Source organism: Grampus griseus (genome assembly GCF_964374135.1).
Source record: "Grampus griseus genome assembly, chromosome: 9".
NCBI classification, from domain to species: Eukaryota; Metazoa; Chordata; class Mammalia; order Artiodactyla; family Delphinidae; genus Grampus; species Grampus griseus.
Genome location: NC_139003.1, coordinates 14694890 through 14711945, shown reverse-complemented (window position 1 = coordinate 14711945; position 17056 = coordinate 14694890). Strand labels below are relative to the sequence as shown.

Below are 17056 nucleotides of genomic sequence, written 5' to 3'. Positions count from 1 at the left end.
TGTTTAATATCGCTCTCAATTTTTTAATGAGTTTTTAAATTTCCCTATATTCTACTGCATCCGGCAAAGGAACTATTATAGAAACCTAACAACCACCTTTCTGGGAGGGAAAATAAAGAGCAACACTTACAGGGGAGAACTTCGTAAAAGGGTTGAGGGATGATGATGATGTCAGCTCTGCACAAACTGCCCAGCTCCCCTACCCAGTGTCAGCTTCACATCTCTCTCTCTAAAGCCTCTAAACCACCGACCTCCCCACCCCTGCACGCCAGGGTTTCACCCTGGCTTCCTGTCTCTGAAACGCCATAGCTCTAAATATCCCCTTTTCCTAGCTCTACAAGTCAGCATTTGATAAAGAAAAAAATCCAAAATAATGTAATTCACATGGAGATGGGAAGAAATTACAGCCCAACCCCCAGCTCTCTCTGAGTGTGTGCATTTTTAAAGGGGTCACTTTGGGATTCAAATGAATCTGTCATTGGTAACTTTCTGCCAGTTTACGTAGTGAAGGCAATTTGGGTAACATGAGACAAGCAGGGCTGGCAGGAGGCAGAGAGGACTGAGTGCCAGAATAGAGGGCAGAAGATTTTCCTCTTTCCGGCCTCTCAAGGTCTCTTCCAGCTGAACCATTTGTCTCTATGACGCTATCAATAATGCTTACCATTCCATAAGACTGACTACATTTTTGGTAATTAAAAAACTACTCTTTGAAAAATCAGGTCATCCAATGGTACGGCAACCCACTTATATATTCTTTTGCTGTGGTCCCCACAAGGCCATTTGCTGTACGGACCCTTACTAAGGACTCGGGAAACATCTGTCTAGACTCCAGTGGAACTGAAACGCTGACACGTTCCGTGGCTGCCTATGATAGCAATCAGTCTATTTAGCAGCATTTTTCCATTTGCATGAAGATACAGCCCATTTTTAGACGGCTCTCTCTCCTTCCCCTCCCCACTCCTTTGGCCTTCTTCTTCTTACCTGTACCATGCTGTTCCCGGCAGCGATGGTAGCCCTTCTCCACATCCGCCTTCTGGTGGAAACTTCGCTGAGCAGCTGGGCCAGTTTGCGCTCCATCTCAGCTTGAAACACTTCATTCTGGAGCTGCTTCTCAACAACACCCAGGAGGACTACATTTAAGGTGAAACACACACAGGCCCCAAAACGAGTTGGCAGCGGAGAGAAAAGGATGTGTGCACAAGAGAAATTAACGCAGGATTACTGTAAAATGCCAGTTCCCAGAGAGGAGACATTAAAAGGGGAAAGAGGCAAGCTGAACGGGGTGCGGGGTAGCCCACAGGCCTTATCTCTAAAGTTTACAAAGACCGGTGGCCAGAAGCCCCAGGAGCTCGGCCGTGCGGGAGCTTTGCAGCTCAGAGCTCCTACACAAGATCAAACGTTCTGTCTGCACGTATTGCAAAATTTCTGGAAATGGTTTGAGTGCATATCTTATCTTGACTCAAAATTTAGACTCATTAACTGACTCGAGATAAGGAGGCCTGTCTTCAGACATCTAGGTTATCTAAACAGACAACATCTTGTCAGCCTTTACAGGAGAAAAAAGCTTGTGCTTTCCAGCCAGAACTGGCTCAAATCCCCTGTGAGATAGGACCACGGGCAAGTCACTTAACCACTATGACAATTATCTGGAAAATAAGGCCACTGTACCATGCAAAGAGGTGGACCCTTTATATGCGAGGTTGTATGTGAAGCAACGAGAGCTGGCGGGGTCCAGGAACCTGTCAGTGGTGACTATCCCCACTCTACAAGTTTCCTCCCCACGACCAGTTGCTTACTCACTGTGCTGCTTACATGCTGGGTACCCGCTGAGCATCCAATTATCTTTTACACTTCTGCATACCAAGTTAGAAAGCCTTTATTTGCAACGCCATAGCTATAAGTATCTGACCCAGGCCCACAAGACTTTAAAACATGCTTCTTATTGGCTCACCAAGTTACCTTATTTGTCCTTATAAAACCAGACATATGAGGCTTTTAGGGAAAAAAAGAGATCCTTGCTTCAGAACCTTGTCCTATTCTGGTCAGAAGATGGTCAATTCCTGTTAGACTTTGCCCTGAACTTGATGTATGAATTTTAAAGAAAGCCAGTCCTTTTTGTGCCGTAACTCAGTGGGACACGTTCCCACAGCCAAATTTGAATCCCTTTCTCATTCATTCTTTGCCAAGAATCTAAGGTACATTTTGCCCTGAATTTAGGACTCAGAAACAGGAAAGGCAGTATCCTTCTCAATACCCCCCCACAACAGACTTCTCACTCTTACAGTTCCCAAAAACGTTACGTAAGTTAAACATACCTGTTCTTACCCAAGAGGACTTCAACAACTGCGATAAGTTAAGCTGTAGGTACTGGAAGGCTACAAAAAGGAAAGGGTGAGAAAGGGAGAAAGATACGTAAAAAACCTGTCTGCAACAGTCAGAAAGGTGAGTGTTCTAGGGAGCGCTGGGTAAGTAACAGCACACTGCCTCTCCTATACCAATTAGCTCTGCCTATGGAAGAACAAAGTTCCAGGCTGGGGGCAAGGCAGGGTCAGTGGGAGGGTCCTGAGCACCTTAGTCTCCGGGAGAAATAGAAAGAAAGGGCTTACTCAAGTAACACGATGGGACACTACTTCACAGACAGCTCACCCGTAAGCTTTTTTCAAGGGAAATGTCATTGTTCCAGAGCAATGAATTTTTCACGCCGTGCACCTCAGAGCCCTGGAATTTCCCAGCAATGACTCAGGCAGGGTAAAGTGACAATCTTCTATCACTGAAAGTTGCTATTTGTAAATAACCATTTTACCCCTGTCTACTTTTATTTTACAAGTTATTCCTTTCCATTTAATTAACAGTACACGAAAATACGACAAGAACCATTGAACCTTCTGGCCACTCCATTCTGAAAAAGAATTTGGTATCTTTTTTGCCTGATTTCAACTCTGGAATCTACTGTATTTTAAACGTTTTGAAGTAAACGTTTCCCCTACCTCCACTCCATTTGTACTGTGAATTAAATCGCTTCCACCAGGAAGGAAGGTTTTGTTTGTTTTCATTTCTGTTTCTTTTTTCTTTTTAAGTGTACACACAGTGAACCCCACTCCTTCTGGTGTAGTTTTATGGGTTTTGACAAATGCATGGACGTGTGGAACCACCACCACAATAAAAATACAAGATATTCTCATCACCCCCCCCCCCGAAAATTGCTTTCCTCGCATCCTTCACCCCTGGAAACCACAAATCTGTTCTCAGTCTCTCTGGTTTCACCTTTTTCAGAACCAGTATAATCTTTGATAGTGCCCTTGGCTCTCTAAAGAGAATAATAAAGCAAGCCCAGTGGGAGAGGAGGGTTCTGGAGGCCCACCCTGGTATGATCTGAGAAGCTCCAATTTATATTCCAGATTTCTGTTAGCTATTTTACTTGAAAAGAAGAGGTCCACCAACACAAGCACTCGCAGCCGCGTCCCCAGGAGAGCAGCACTCACGTTCGGCAACCTGCAGCACTGGGTATCCCAGGTAGAAACTGAACTCCACCACGCTCAAGTTCCTTAGCATTTCGCTCACTTCAGACCCATTCAGAAACCCCTGCGAGCCTCTGACAGCAAAGACAATGTTCACTGGGCCCCGGCGAGGAGCCAGCCTTGAAGACCCCACGGTGATATTCAAGATCTGAAAGAAAGAAATCAGAATAATCTTCTAAAATAAATTAAAATGTCTAGCCAAAAGCCTGACTATGATTTTGCTCTCACAATTTCCCTCACCAAGGTCTTTTTAAAGACCTTTTTTTTTTGCGGTACGCGGGCCTCTCACTGTTGTGGCCTCTCCCGTTGCGGAGCACAGGCTCCGGACGCGCAGGCTCAGCGGCCATGGCTCACGGGCCCAGCCGCTCCGCGGCATGTGGGATCCTCCCAGATCGGGGCACGAACCCGCGTCCCCCGCATCGGCAGGCGGACTCTCAACCACTGCGCCACCAGGGAAGCCCTAAAGGTGCATTTTTAAAGGAAGAGTAATTGGCTTCACAACCTGGTTCCCTTTTGTAATACTCTTGAACCCTTAGTTTATTGAAAATGTTTTTTACATTAAGTGGGGAACTGAGCACATGTATTTATAGTCCCTCCCCTTTTCTTTCCCACCCTAAATCCCACTGAAATAACAACAAGATGAACAAAGGGGAATAAATCCACAACAGCACTGAGAATGGAAGAAAACCAGAGATTCTGTCAAATTACTGAACGATGGAGACAGGGTGGGATCATGTTGATACAAACCAGAACAGAGGGAACCGAGACTCCAAACACACACAGGCACAGACCACAGTAGACTGAGAGTGGTCTCCCTCAGGGGCCCCAGGAGGCCTCCAGGGCAGAGATCTGCAGGAGCTGAGACCCTGATCCGGGTCACTAATTAAACACTGAGTGCCAACAGCTGAGTCGGTTGTCTCCCTCCCTTCTCCCTTCCAACTTCACACCCAGGCCAACTCAGAAGTGCCAGCAGCTCCACCTTCACCCCAGGAGCCCGAAGAACTGCTGCCTGAGGAAGATGAGCTCCCTGCCTAAGAGGACAGAAGACCCAGGGTGGCACGGCCCCCTAGGCAGGAAGGTGGGTGGAGTTAACTGCAGTGCACACAAGAGACAAAGAAAGAAAGAGAGTGAAAGAAAGAGCAGCTCTGCCATGAAAAACACACTAACTCACTCCATCCCCAGGGTACAGCCTCCTCATCTCACACGGCGGGCAGGGGTGCCCACGCTGGCTGTCCATGACCACACATTGCCTGGTACCCAGGGCTCCAATGAATCCTCCCATCAGGAGACAAGGCTTATGTAGACACAGAATCTACAGCTGAAGTGGAAAGATGAACAAGGTGCCAAAACTAACCACCTGCTTCCTCATTCCTAGAGACAGCCACCAATGGTCCACAGGTGATTACAGAAACCTAACAGCACCAAAGTCAAGGACCAAGATCGACACAGAACAATGGCAAACAAGGACCAAGATCAACACAGAACAATGGCAAATGCAGAGCAAACACAGACAACTTAGTACACGGAAGACAACATATTAAAAATACTAATTAATGTCTCCAGAAACTTTCAAGGAAATATTGTATCATCATTCAAGGTAAGCCTGCATCGTAACACGAAAGGCTGCAATGAAAAAAGAGCAAATAAAAATGAAAAAACAATGATGGCTAAAAGAAAATTCAATAGAGGGATTGAATAACAAAATGAACACATCTGAAGACTAAATTAATAACTTAGAGGACAAGGTTTAGAAATCTGGTAAAATAGGGAATTTTAAAAAGAAATGGAAAAAATAAGAAATAGGAAGGGTGAATCCAGGATCACCAAAATCTACTTAAAATGAATTTGAGAAAGAGAGAACGAAGAATATGGAGGGATAAATATCAAAGAAATGGAAAAACATCAGCAGTTTCCACGTAACACATACAAAACCTATCCTTTGATTCGTAGCTGTATTCTGTTTTTAGAGTGAAGAACTGCATTTCATGGTATTCCATGAAACGAAATTCCATAATATGAAACGCTAGTGTATTTAGGCATTTCCCCCATTGGATAGTTAAGTTGATACTTAAAGTTGATATTTAAGTTCTTTTCCGGAACATTCTTGCATTTCCTACATGGGCTCATCTCTCTTCAGCTCACCATATCTGAACTCCCTGGTTATTGGGCTCCTCTACAATGTTCAAATATACTTAGCCTATTCATGCTCTGTGGACTCGATGCCATGGAAAGAGATGATTTCTAATCCATGTGAACTAAATCTCCTCTGCTGGAGGGAATTAGTAAGACTTAAGTGTGTCTTAAACAAAACATTATGAAACTAGCTCCTCTTTAAAAGATAAAGCATCTTGTCCTGCATTCAGTGCTATTCTCACCTGCACTGTGAGGTTATACGTCCCCTGGTGGTGTTTTCTCACTTCAGAGAGAGCTATCATCAGGCCTTTCTCGATGCGCTGGGTGAAGTTGCAGAAGCCCGTATCCACACTCTGAGGCACAAACTGCAGTACTGAAAAGGACAGTATCACAGTCCCATGAACAAGGTGTTTCTTTAGTATTAAGTCACGAGGAGAGGGACAAAATAGTGTGTAAATCAATGAACTCTGATCCACAGTACAGGATTAAGTACTATGGTGTGTTATTATTTTTTAATTGAGATATAGTTGATGTACATTATTATATAAGTTTCAGGTGTATAACACAGTGATTCACAATTTTTAAAGGTAATACTCCATCCATAGTTATTATAAAATATTGGCTATATTCCCTGTACTGTACAATATGTCCTTGAAGCTTATTTATTTTATACATAGTAGTTTGTACCTCTTAATCCCCTACCCCTATATTGTCCCTCCCACCTTGCCTCTCTCAACTGGTAACCACTAGTTTGTTCTCTATATCTATGAGTCTGTTTCTTGTTATATTCACTAGCTTGTTTTATTTTTTAGATTCCACATATAAGTGGTATGATACAGTATTTGTCTTTGTCTGACGTATTTCACTTAGTATAATACACTCTAAGTCCATCCATGTTGCTACAAATGGCAAAATTTTCATTCTTTTTTATGGCTGAGTAGTATCCCATTGTGTGTGTGTGTGTGTGTGTGCGTGTGTGTACCACATCTTCTTTATCCATTCATCTGTTGAGGGACACTTGGGTTGTTTCCATATCTTGCCAACTATAAATAATGCTGCTATGAACACTGGGGTGCATGTATCTTTTCAAATTAGTGTTTTCTTTTTTTTTGAATACATACCCAAGAGTGGAACTGCTGGGTCATATGGTAGTTCTATTTTTAGTTTCTTGAGAAACCTTCATTCTGTTTTCCATAGTGGCTGCACCAATTTACATTCCTACCAACAGTGTACGAGGGTCTATGACATGTTATTTATATGTATCATATCATGGAAATGTAGCAAGCCAACTGTACCAAATGACTACACGCAAGGTGAAGGTGACTTGTATCATTTTAAAATGGAAAAATATCTAAGATAATAATTGGAGCATCAAAAGATGCAACACTGAAACATTTCAAATAGAAATAAATTCATCAGAGATGAATTCTTAAGTATCTATGGGTGAAATGACATGATACCTGGTATTGCTTTAAAACACTCTAGCTTCCTCAAAAAAAGTTTGTGTGAGGTACATGAAACAAAATTGGGAAAATGCTGATAATTTTTAAAGTTTGTACGGGCATGGGTGGGCTAAATATGGTATTCTCTCTACTTTTGTATATGTTTAAAAACGTCCATAATAAAAAGTTAAATGAGGGGACTTCCCTGGCGGTCCGGTAGTTAAGACTCCACGCTTCCACTGCAGGGGGCATGGGTTCGATCCCTGGTCGGGGAACTAAGATGCCACATGCAGTTCAGCACAGCCAAAAACAAAGTTAAATGACAGTGAGGAATCACTGTTAATTTTAGGGTGTGTGATAATGATATTGTGGACATATGTATGTGTATGTATATGTATGTATGTGCATATGTTACGTGTGTGTGTATATATGTTTAATAGTCTTATCTTTTAGAGGCATAGGCTGAAATATTTATGAATGAGATGACATGATGCCGTATCAAAATAACATGAGAGGAGGGAGTGTCAATGGGGGTGTAGATGTAACAGAAGTGGCTAGGAGTTGAAAATTGTTGAAGCCATACAATGAGTACCTGGGATGCATTAAACTATTCTGTGTACTTTTGTATATGCTGGAAATTCTCCATAATTATGAAGTTTTTTGAAATTTAACAAATTTTAACATAATCCTCCCCAAATTATTTTGAAACACAAAAAATAAAGTGAAATTCTATTTACAAATCAAAACAACTATGCTCAATTTTCTTACCCGTTTGAACTTGGAACCTGGACTCTGGCATAAGGAAGGAGGGTTTCACAGCCAAGATTAAAGGAGTCTGGTCACGAACAAGTTTACTATTTATAAGTACATTTATGACTGATATTGCTGTGTAAACGAATGGACCAGATGTTACCAGAAAAGTGAAGTCAGCGAACAGTTCATAAACCTATGAAAATAAAAAATGCAAAAGATGATAATTATTAAATTTGAGGGTACCATAATTCAAACTTAAAGGAAATCATACTGAGTAGAAAAATAATGAAGTTAAAAAAATAAATAATTTTAAATGAAGGGGTATTGCTTCAGAGATAATTAAAATTTTATTTTAGTTATGCGTCTTACATATCTGTCAACTTTCTCAAAAACAGCACAAAATTACAAGAGCAAGGACAGTGCAAAAGAAGAGTCAATAATATGAACTGAATAAGGAACTAAGGAGAATTCAAGGTGTTTTACTGTACTTACCCCCCATAAAAAGGAGCACTTACTCTACTAAGTAGAGCTGGCCAAAAGAAATATGTGAGGCACATATGCAATTTTTAAATTTCTAGTGGCCACATTAAAAAAAATAAAAAGAAACAGGTGGGGGCTTCCCTGGTGGCGCAGTGGTTGGGAGTCCGCCTGCCGATGCAGGGGACGCGGGTTCATGCCCCGGTCCGGGAGGATCCCGCATGCCGCGGAGCAGCTGGGCCCGTGAGCCATGGCCGCTGGGCCTGCATGTCCAGAGCCTGTGCTCCGCGGCGGGAGAGGCCACAGCAATGAGGGGCCCGCGTACCGCAAAAAAAAAAAAAAAAAAAAAAAAACAGGTGAAATTAATTTTAAAAACATTTTACTTAAGCCAATATATCTGACATGTCATTTCAACTGTAGGCAATGCAAAAAATTATTGAGCTATTTTACATTCCTTTTTGCACTAAGTCTTTGAAATCTGGTGTGTATTTTGCACTGACAGCACATCTCACTTGGAACAAGCCCCATTTCACATGCTCAACAGCCACATGTGGCTCACGGCTCTGCTCGGGATGCTGCAGGCCTAGAGCGGGGCTTTCTGAGCTTATCAGGAGAGAGAAGGCACCAGCAGACGTCCGGCAAAAAACATCTAGAAATCTATCTCTATCTCACTCAATGTACAGAAACATACATACGCACTCACTCTAAACTCTAATCCAAGCCCTTCCATGTACATAAAGGGAAGCGAGATCATTAGGTCATCACCCCAAACTCTGGTCTTAGAGCCCTTTGTTCCAGCTCTGCCAGCACATCCCCGTGATGGACTAAACCTGGCCTCATCTGGGGTCAGAAGGGGCCTCCCTGGAGAAGCAATGTTTGAGCAGAGATCCAAAGGATGAGTAGGTGTCCACCAGGAGAAGGGAAGGGAGAGAGGAAAGCAAATGTCCCACTCCCGTTATGATGTGCATTCGACTCGGACTCCCCCACCAGACTTCCATGCCGCAGGCACCCACCTTGAGCTCCACCACACGGTTGAAGTGGTTCCTCAACACCTCTTTGATGGACATAATGATGTACTCCTGCACAGCTCTGCGGGCCAGCACTGCAAATCAGCTCAGCGTCATTATGAACAGGCAGAGGATCGACGGCCCTCCCTGGTCTCAGCATGGAGAAAAAAGACCCAGCGCATTCTCCTCCCTCCTCCCCTCCACCTTCCCTGTCCGTCCGCTGCATTCCTGCTCCACCTCTCCTGCCACCTTCTCCCCCTTCTTCCTTTCTGTCCCCCACCCCAATCGACACCAGTACACAGAGCCAGGTCACTGATCAGCCACATGCCGTACTTCAGTACATATGAACAGGGCACCGACTTTATGCGCAACTTGCCACTTCTCAGGAGGAACAAGTGGGAGAGTCTGATCAAGGGGCCACAGTCACCAGACTTGTTCAGACATGACATCAAAGGTATTCCAGCTTCATGGGACTAAAGCAGCCGGCAGCTGCAAGGGAAGCTGCTGCCTGTCAGCTGGTGCCTCGGACTGCAGGCTGGGGAGAAGGTTGAAGGCTGTGACCCAATTCAGAGGATACTGAGCCACTCCACGTTCCTCTGCTCCAAGTGACATCTACAGGACTATATAAGAACAAAGCGGCCCCTCCTTCCCAGGAAAAGTCAGAACAGTAAATGAGTAAGAAATTGCAATGGTGGCCCTTACACATTTGCCCAACTTGACTGCTTGAACGAAACGTGAAGGCGTTTTGCTTTATCCGTGTCATCTACGCATCCAATGGGTTATGAGCTCCAAAGACAAACATCCCAGCAAACATTTCTAAGGCTCTTTTAAATCTTTCCTTTGTTTTCATTGCTACTAATCTGTAATATTTTGTGGACGCTTCTTATATGCTGGGCACTGGGTTAAATATTTTATATGCATTAATGCATTTAAATCTTTATAATAACCCAAAGAAGGAGGTGCTACCATCATCCCTGCTTAACAGTTGAGGAAACTGAGGCTTAGAGAAGCCTCACTGCCTAACTGTCCGGAGAACTCATGGGAGCTGGCAAAGCAGTGAGGAAGGACTACAACCCAGGAGTCGTCTGGGTCCAAAGCCTACACTCTTTGCCACGATGCCATATATCACATAAGCATTTCGTATAAACACCTTTGGAAGATCACCCCAACCCAGAGAAGTGATGTGAAGCAGGGCCTTACCAGTTGTGATCAAATAGGCATCAGGAACCGTAATATCACACACATACGGCGACTTGGTGGTGACCAGCGCAGGAGTATGAACCGTCGCTTCGGGAGCGGGGGTGGTCGCGGGATGAAGGGATGGCGGGGGGAGAACCGTGCTGCCCTCGTGACGGTTCTGACCCACAGTTCTGCTGTTCAGGGTGGTGTGAAGAGAATTCTCAGGGCCAGCACTGGTATCAGACGTGCTCAGTTCAGTGGAGGCGTTCCTCGGTAAATCTGTGGGCGTGAACGATGGGCCACGCGTACCACCTGGCTCTGTAGGCAGAGGCGAGCGGATCACCTCAGGAAGAAACGAGAATGCTGATGGCAGGTACCCAGTGCTGACCAGCACTGTGGTGACAGGGATGACTTCAGAGAAAGAGGGTAAGACGGACGTGGGATCGTTCATAGCACTGATACCATCATCAGAAGGTGTCAGGGTTGAAAAGATAGAAGATTCAGTTAAAACGGGTGTGGTAGGAACAGCAGTCAGAAGTGATGTTAAGTGAGTTTCAGCAGTCAAAATGGGCTCAGAACTGGAGGGCACCAGTGTGGTGACTGCAGATTCATGGGACGTGAGTGAAAACTCAAAATAGGAGGTAGTTGCAGTGAAAGCTGAGGTAAAATGAGCTTCGGCATCTGTGGGTGACACTGTGGGTGCTTCAGAAAACTTTGGAGAACTGGAAGGAGAGCTGGAGGGTAGTGACATTTCAGAGTAACTAGGGAGAAGAGTGAAGCTGCTTAAAGGAAGATCTGAGCTTGGCCAGAGCTGAGAAAAGTCGAGGTTTGTGGAATTGGGAACAGAAAGCTGAGGTGACCGAGAACTGACAGAGTTGGTCAACGAAAGTGTCGCAACCAAGGTAGAAAATGCCTGAGAAATGAAGGTGGACAGATCACTTGACCTCGGAGACGGAGAAGCAAGTACTTCTGAAGATGGAGAGACCCAGCTGCTGAATTCCAGTGGGGGAGTGGAGAAAAAGCTGGATGTAAAATCCCAAATACTTGCACTTTCACGTTGGGAAAAACCGGCAGGTTCTCTGTCAGGAAAAAGCGAAGGCTGTGCCGACAGGTCCAAACTGTAAGACGTAAGAAGACCTGGGCCTCTGACGGCAAGCGATGGGGTGTTTTTATTTGCTGTGATGGGGAAAGAAGAGTCAAGGAGAGCACCTGGGGTGACCGAGGAAAGCACGGCTCTCCCAGTGGATGGCATTACTTGAGTTTCGGCGACAGAGGAGGAGGCAGAAGCAGCAGCGTCAGGTGACACAGGCACAGAGAGGTGGCCCTGGGGAGGGTACATCTGTGCGGTCATCACACTACTCATTTCCCCCTCAGCTGAAATACCGACGCTCGTTGCTGAGATTTCCAGAGATGGAGAAGAGAGGGGAACCATCGGTCTTGAGGGGAAAAGTGTATGAAATTCTCGCGGGCCCTCGTCAAATTCAGAGAAGTCCACCATGACGCTGCTCGGTGGAGAGATGCTGCTCACTTCTGAGAGGGTCAGGGACAGGGTCTCGGCACCATCCCCGGACCCCACGTCCTTCTCCGTGAGGCTCGCTGACAGCACGGGCCGAGGCGACACTGCAGTGCACAACACGCACCACGTGTACGGTCTGAACGAAGACACTGGGCTCCAGACGTGAGTGTCACCCGCACCACTTGGGACCACTGAATGGCCAGGCAGTTCTGATGCCTCACTGGAGCTGGCGGGAAGACAGGGGTTATATGAAACACCGGCTGATTGAGTAGAGAACAATCCAGACACGAGAGGAGTTGAAAACAAAGCCAAACGTGCACTGCTGCTGCCAAAGGCAAGGGCCATCTGGGACAGAGCCGCAGAGCCGCGAGCGCCTGGAGAGACGGCTTCATCCAGACTTCGACCCAAAGCGGTAGTCACATCAGAGTATCTGCCTGTACCTGCGGCCAGAGCATCCTCTGGAGGCGGTGAGACCTGCCCTGACGGGGGAGGAGGCTGCCGAGTGACGCCATCACGTGGCGGTCGAGGCTCGGAATACCGCGAGCTGAGGAGGGTTTCTGCGCCCTCTGCTCCTGAAGCCATGATCTCCGGCAAAGTCCTACTTGAAACGTGCCCGTAAGCGTCAGTAGGATAAAACACCAAGTTCCTGCTAGGAGTTGGAATTATGCCCTTGGAAGTGGGAAAAGCTGACCGAAAAGCACTGAAATGATTGGGGGATTCAGCAGACACTGTTGGCTGTTGCACTGTGTTTTGCCAGGCTGATGTCACGTCTTCATCTTGTAGAGAAATGATGGGTAACGATGGAGTAGGCATGGAGTCTAACGTTTCTTTGAGCAGCCCTGGCAGACCGAGTGTGACGTATCGTACGGGAGAAACCACGCGGGAAGTGGTCCAGGAAGTCTCTGGCAAAAAGTTATCCATTTCGTCATCATCTATGACCTCGTTGCTCGTCACTGACACATAATTTGCCACAAAGATGCTGTGATCTGCTGTACTTTGGGTCCATTTTCCTTGGTTAAAAAAGTTTGTAACAAAAGTACTGGCAGATGGAGATGATCTCACGTGGAGAGAACTGCTTTGCTGGGACCCTGGAGCGGTTTCTGTTAAGGCCACGTGTGCAGTGCTGTGCTCGGTGCTTTCCCTTGGCATGAACTCCAAGGAGGATAAAGAAAGGTTGTGCTGTTCCAGAGGGAGCTCATCTACAAAGAAAATAACAGCTGAGTTTAGCTGCAAGGCAATGAAAGTCATACTGCTAACGTTTTGTTTCAGATATAAAGATATCCTCAATCAACAGATATCCACTCACTGTGAACAGCCACGATTCACGGTTAGAAGTTAAACAACCAATTGGAAGTCAGAAATTGCCACAGTTACTGTCAGCATAATACCTGCGAACAGTCGTAAATCTGAGCACTTTTACTTAAGCGTGTGTGTGTGTGTGTGTGTGTGTGTGTGTGTGCGCGTGTACACACTGACATGTTTCTCTTACTTTCTAGCAACACCACAGAATACTATAAATGGAAGAGACCTTAAGGGCCTGTCTTGTCTGTTCTCTCTCATTTATCACATGAGAAAGAGAGGTTCAGAGAAGGTAACTAAATCAATTACATGATCACCCGGACAGAGGTGGAGCTGGGATCTGCGCATAAGCCTGCCTTGACTCCCAAGCCCATGTCCTTTTTCTTCCATAAGAGTTGGCTCTTACGAGAAATGATCGTGACCACCCTGACAGCATCACTTACTACCCAGGGAAGAGGGTTCAGCAGTTTCCTAGTCATAGGACCTTCCACCTCCAGACCTCAGACTACCTCCAGGCTCACCTCTCATCATTCCCTGCTCCACTCTCATGCCTTCCCAACTATACTCTGGCCGAATGAGCTACCCAGATTCTCTGTGGCTTGGTGTTTTGCACATTCTTCTCTCTCTGCCTGGGATGCCCTTCCCTGGCTCTCCACCTGGATTACTCCTACCGGCCCTGCAGATGCAGCACAGATACCACCTCCCTCCTCATTACTCCAAAGCTGGGTTAGTGCCTCTCCCTAGGTTCTACCTGTCACATCCCTGATCGTGCCCCACTGAAATGAAATGTCTGCTCATTATACTCTGAGATTCTTGAGGACAGAAACTGTTGATCTGTTTCCCCAGTGCCTAGCACAGTGAGTGACATATACTAAGAGCTCGATAAACATCTGTTAAGTGAATGAACACATCAATGAACGAATGAATGGTGTCTGAGGACCAAGTTCTGATATGTGCCAAAAGCATCCCATCATCCTCTCAAACTTTCATATTCTTCATCCTTGTGACAGCTGTCACTACCCTTTAAGTGGCTTAGGTATCTCCATCTATAATTCAGATACACTGTATAGAGAGGCAGGAAATGTGATGGCCCAGACCCCTGATGAAGGCCCAGGGCACAGGTCCTAGAGGAACACTGAAACAGAGAGCTTAGAGGGACACTGGACCAGACAGCCTGATGCTCAAGCATGACTGCAAAGTTAAAACTTACAAAACACCTAAGAAATAAGGTATTATGAAAAAGAGTCAAGAGAAACCTCCCCAAAAAGTAAAAAAAAAGAAACCCACACAAACAGTATCAGATGTGGAAAGACTTCAGATATTGGAATTATAGGATACATTTTTTTTTTTTTTTGGTGGTATGTGGGCCTCTCACTGCTGTGGCCTCTCCCGTTGCGGAGCACAGGCTCCGGACGTGCAGGCTCAGCGGCCATGGCTCACAGGCCCAGCCGCTCCGCGGCATATGGGATCTTCCCAGACCGGAGCACGAACCCGTGTCCCCTGCGTCGGCAGGTGGACTCTCAACTACTGCGCCACCAGGGAAGCCCTAGGATACATTTTTGAAAGTGTGTTTAATTCATTTAAAATAATAAAGAAGGGACTGAAAACATGAGTAAGGAGCAAGAGGCTATGAAGAATGGTCAGAAAGATTTGAAAAACCAAAAGAATATTTGGAAATGAATAATTAAAAATTTTAAACTCAATATACAATATGTAATAAACAATAAACAAATTTAGACACAGCTGAAGAGAGATTTAGTGGACTGGGGGACAGATCTGGAAATTACTCAGAATGTAGCACAGAGAAACAAAAAGAGGAGAAATGAATGTAAAAAAGAGAAGAGATATGAACACAGAATGAGTCCAACACATATTTGATCAAAGTTTTAAAAAACAGTAATGGAAGGAATTGGGCAGAGACAATATTCAAAGAGACAGTGCTAAGAACTGTCCAAAACAGTAGGAGACGTGAATCCTTGAATTCAGGAAGACAAAGAATCCCAAACCAGGTGAATTTTTTTTTAAAAACCCTTACCTACACACATGATGATACCACAGAACACCAAAGACAAAGAGAAATTGTACAGGCAGTCAGAGAAAAGGAATGGCAATTACACGATGAGATAACTACTTCACAGAACTAGGGGCCAACTGACAATGAAATAACATCTTCAAAGTGCTGAGAGAAGACACTGACATCTAGATGTGAATAAACAGCAATACTCTCCATTTGTTAAAATAAGGACATTTTCAGGGCTTCCCTGGTGGCGCAGTGGTTGAGAGTCCACCTGCCGATGCAGGGGACACGGGTTCGTGCCCCGGTTCGGGAAGATCCCACATGCCGCGGAGCGGCTAGGTCCATGAGCCATGGCCACTGAGCCTGCGCATCCGGAGCCTGTGCTCCACAACGGGAGAGGCCACGATGAGAGGCCCGCGTACCACAAAAAAAAAAAAAAAAAAGGACATTTTCAGATTTAAAAAAAGTGGTTATACCAACAGAAGAAGTCTTTCTAAACAAGGATACATTGATACTTCAAAAGAAAAGGTAATTATCCCAGAGGGAAGATCTGAGAAGAAACAGAGAATAAACAAATGATAAAAATATGGTTAAATCTAAACAAACACTGATGGTATAAATGAACAATAATACTACGTAATTTGTAAGGTTACAAAAGACGTAACATAGAGTTAAAATAGCTTGTTACATTGCACAGAAGCTGAAATGGGGGCGTCCAGAGGAATTTGTGACTCACTAGCAGAGATGAAAATCAAGAGTTAAGACAAAATTCTATGAACAGATTTTGTGTGTATACACCAAACTCTGTAACTGATATTTAGTCATATATTTATATAGATGAAATATTTCTAGCTGGTTCCATTAGCATCTGAAAGTTACAAACTTGCAGCAGATAGAAGCTGCTTACTTTTTTATTGGCGTATAGTTGATTTACAATGTTGTGTTAGTTTCAGGTGTACAGCAAAGTGAATCACTCATATATATATGTATATATCCTCTTTTTTTTAGATTCTTTTCCCATATAGGTCTTTACAGAGTATTGAGTAGAGTGCCCTGTGCTATACAGTAGGTCCTTATTATCTGTTTTATATATAGTACTGTGTATGTGTCAATCCCAATCTCCCAATTTATCCCTCTCCCCCCTGGTAACCATAAGTTTGTTTTTTACATCTGTAACTCTATTTCTGTTCTGTAGATAAGTTCATTTGTATGGTTTTTTTAGATTCCACATATAAGTGATATCATATATTTGTCCTTCTCTGTCTGACTTACTTCACTCAGTATGACAATCTCTAGGTCCATCCATGTTGGTGCAAATGGCATTATTTCATTCTCTTTTATGGCTGGGTAATATTCCACTGCATATATGTACCACATCTTCTTTATCCATTCCTCTGTTGACAGACATTTAGGTTGCTTCCATGTCCTGGCTATTGTAAATAGTGCTGCAGTGAACGCTGGGGTGCATGTATCTTTTCAAATTATGATTTTCTCTGGATATATGCCCAGAAGTGAGATTGCTGGATCATATGGCGCCCTGTTTTTTTTTTAAGGAAACTCCATACTGTTCTCCATAGTGGCTGTACCAATTTACATCCCCACCAACAGTGTAGGAGGGTTCCCTCTTCTCCATATCCTTTTCAGCATTTATTGTTTGTAAATTTTTTTGATGATGGCCATTCCAACTGGTGTGAGGTAATACCTCATTGTAGTTT

General features: G+C 44.6%; 1 protein-coding gene across 2 annotated transcripts in view; it reads right to left on the bottom strand.

Annotated features, from left to right (window-relative positions):
* KIAA1549 overlaps window positions 1-17056 on the bottom strand; it is a 148785-nt gene that overhangs the window by 75187 nt on the left and 56542 nt on the right. For both annotated transcript variants that reach the window (XM_082662079.1, XM_082662080.1), the window contains exons 2-8: window positions 10531-13224; window positions 9337-9425; window positions 7862-8039; window positions 5894-6024; window positions 3483-3666; window positions 2316-2375; window positions 982-1130 (exon numbers count right to left, since the gene is read on the bottom strand). In XM_082662079.1, coding sequence (XP_082518205.1) covers window positions 982-1130; window positions 2316-2375; window positions 3483-3666; window positions 5894-6024; window positions 7862-8039; window positions 9337-9425; window positions 10531-13224 — 3485 coding nt within the window. The remainder of the gene's footprint in view (window positions 1-981; window positions 1131-2315; window positions 2376-3482; window positions 3667-5893; window positions 6025-7861; window positions 8040-9336; window positions 9426-10530; window positions 13225-17056) is intronic.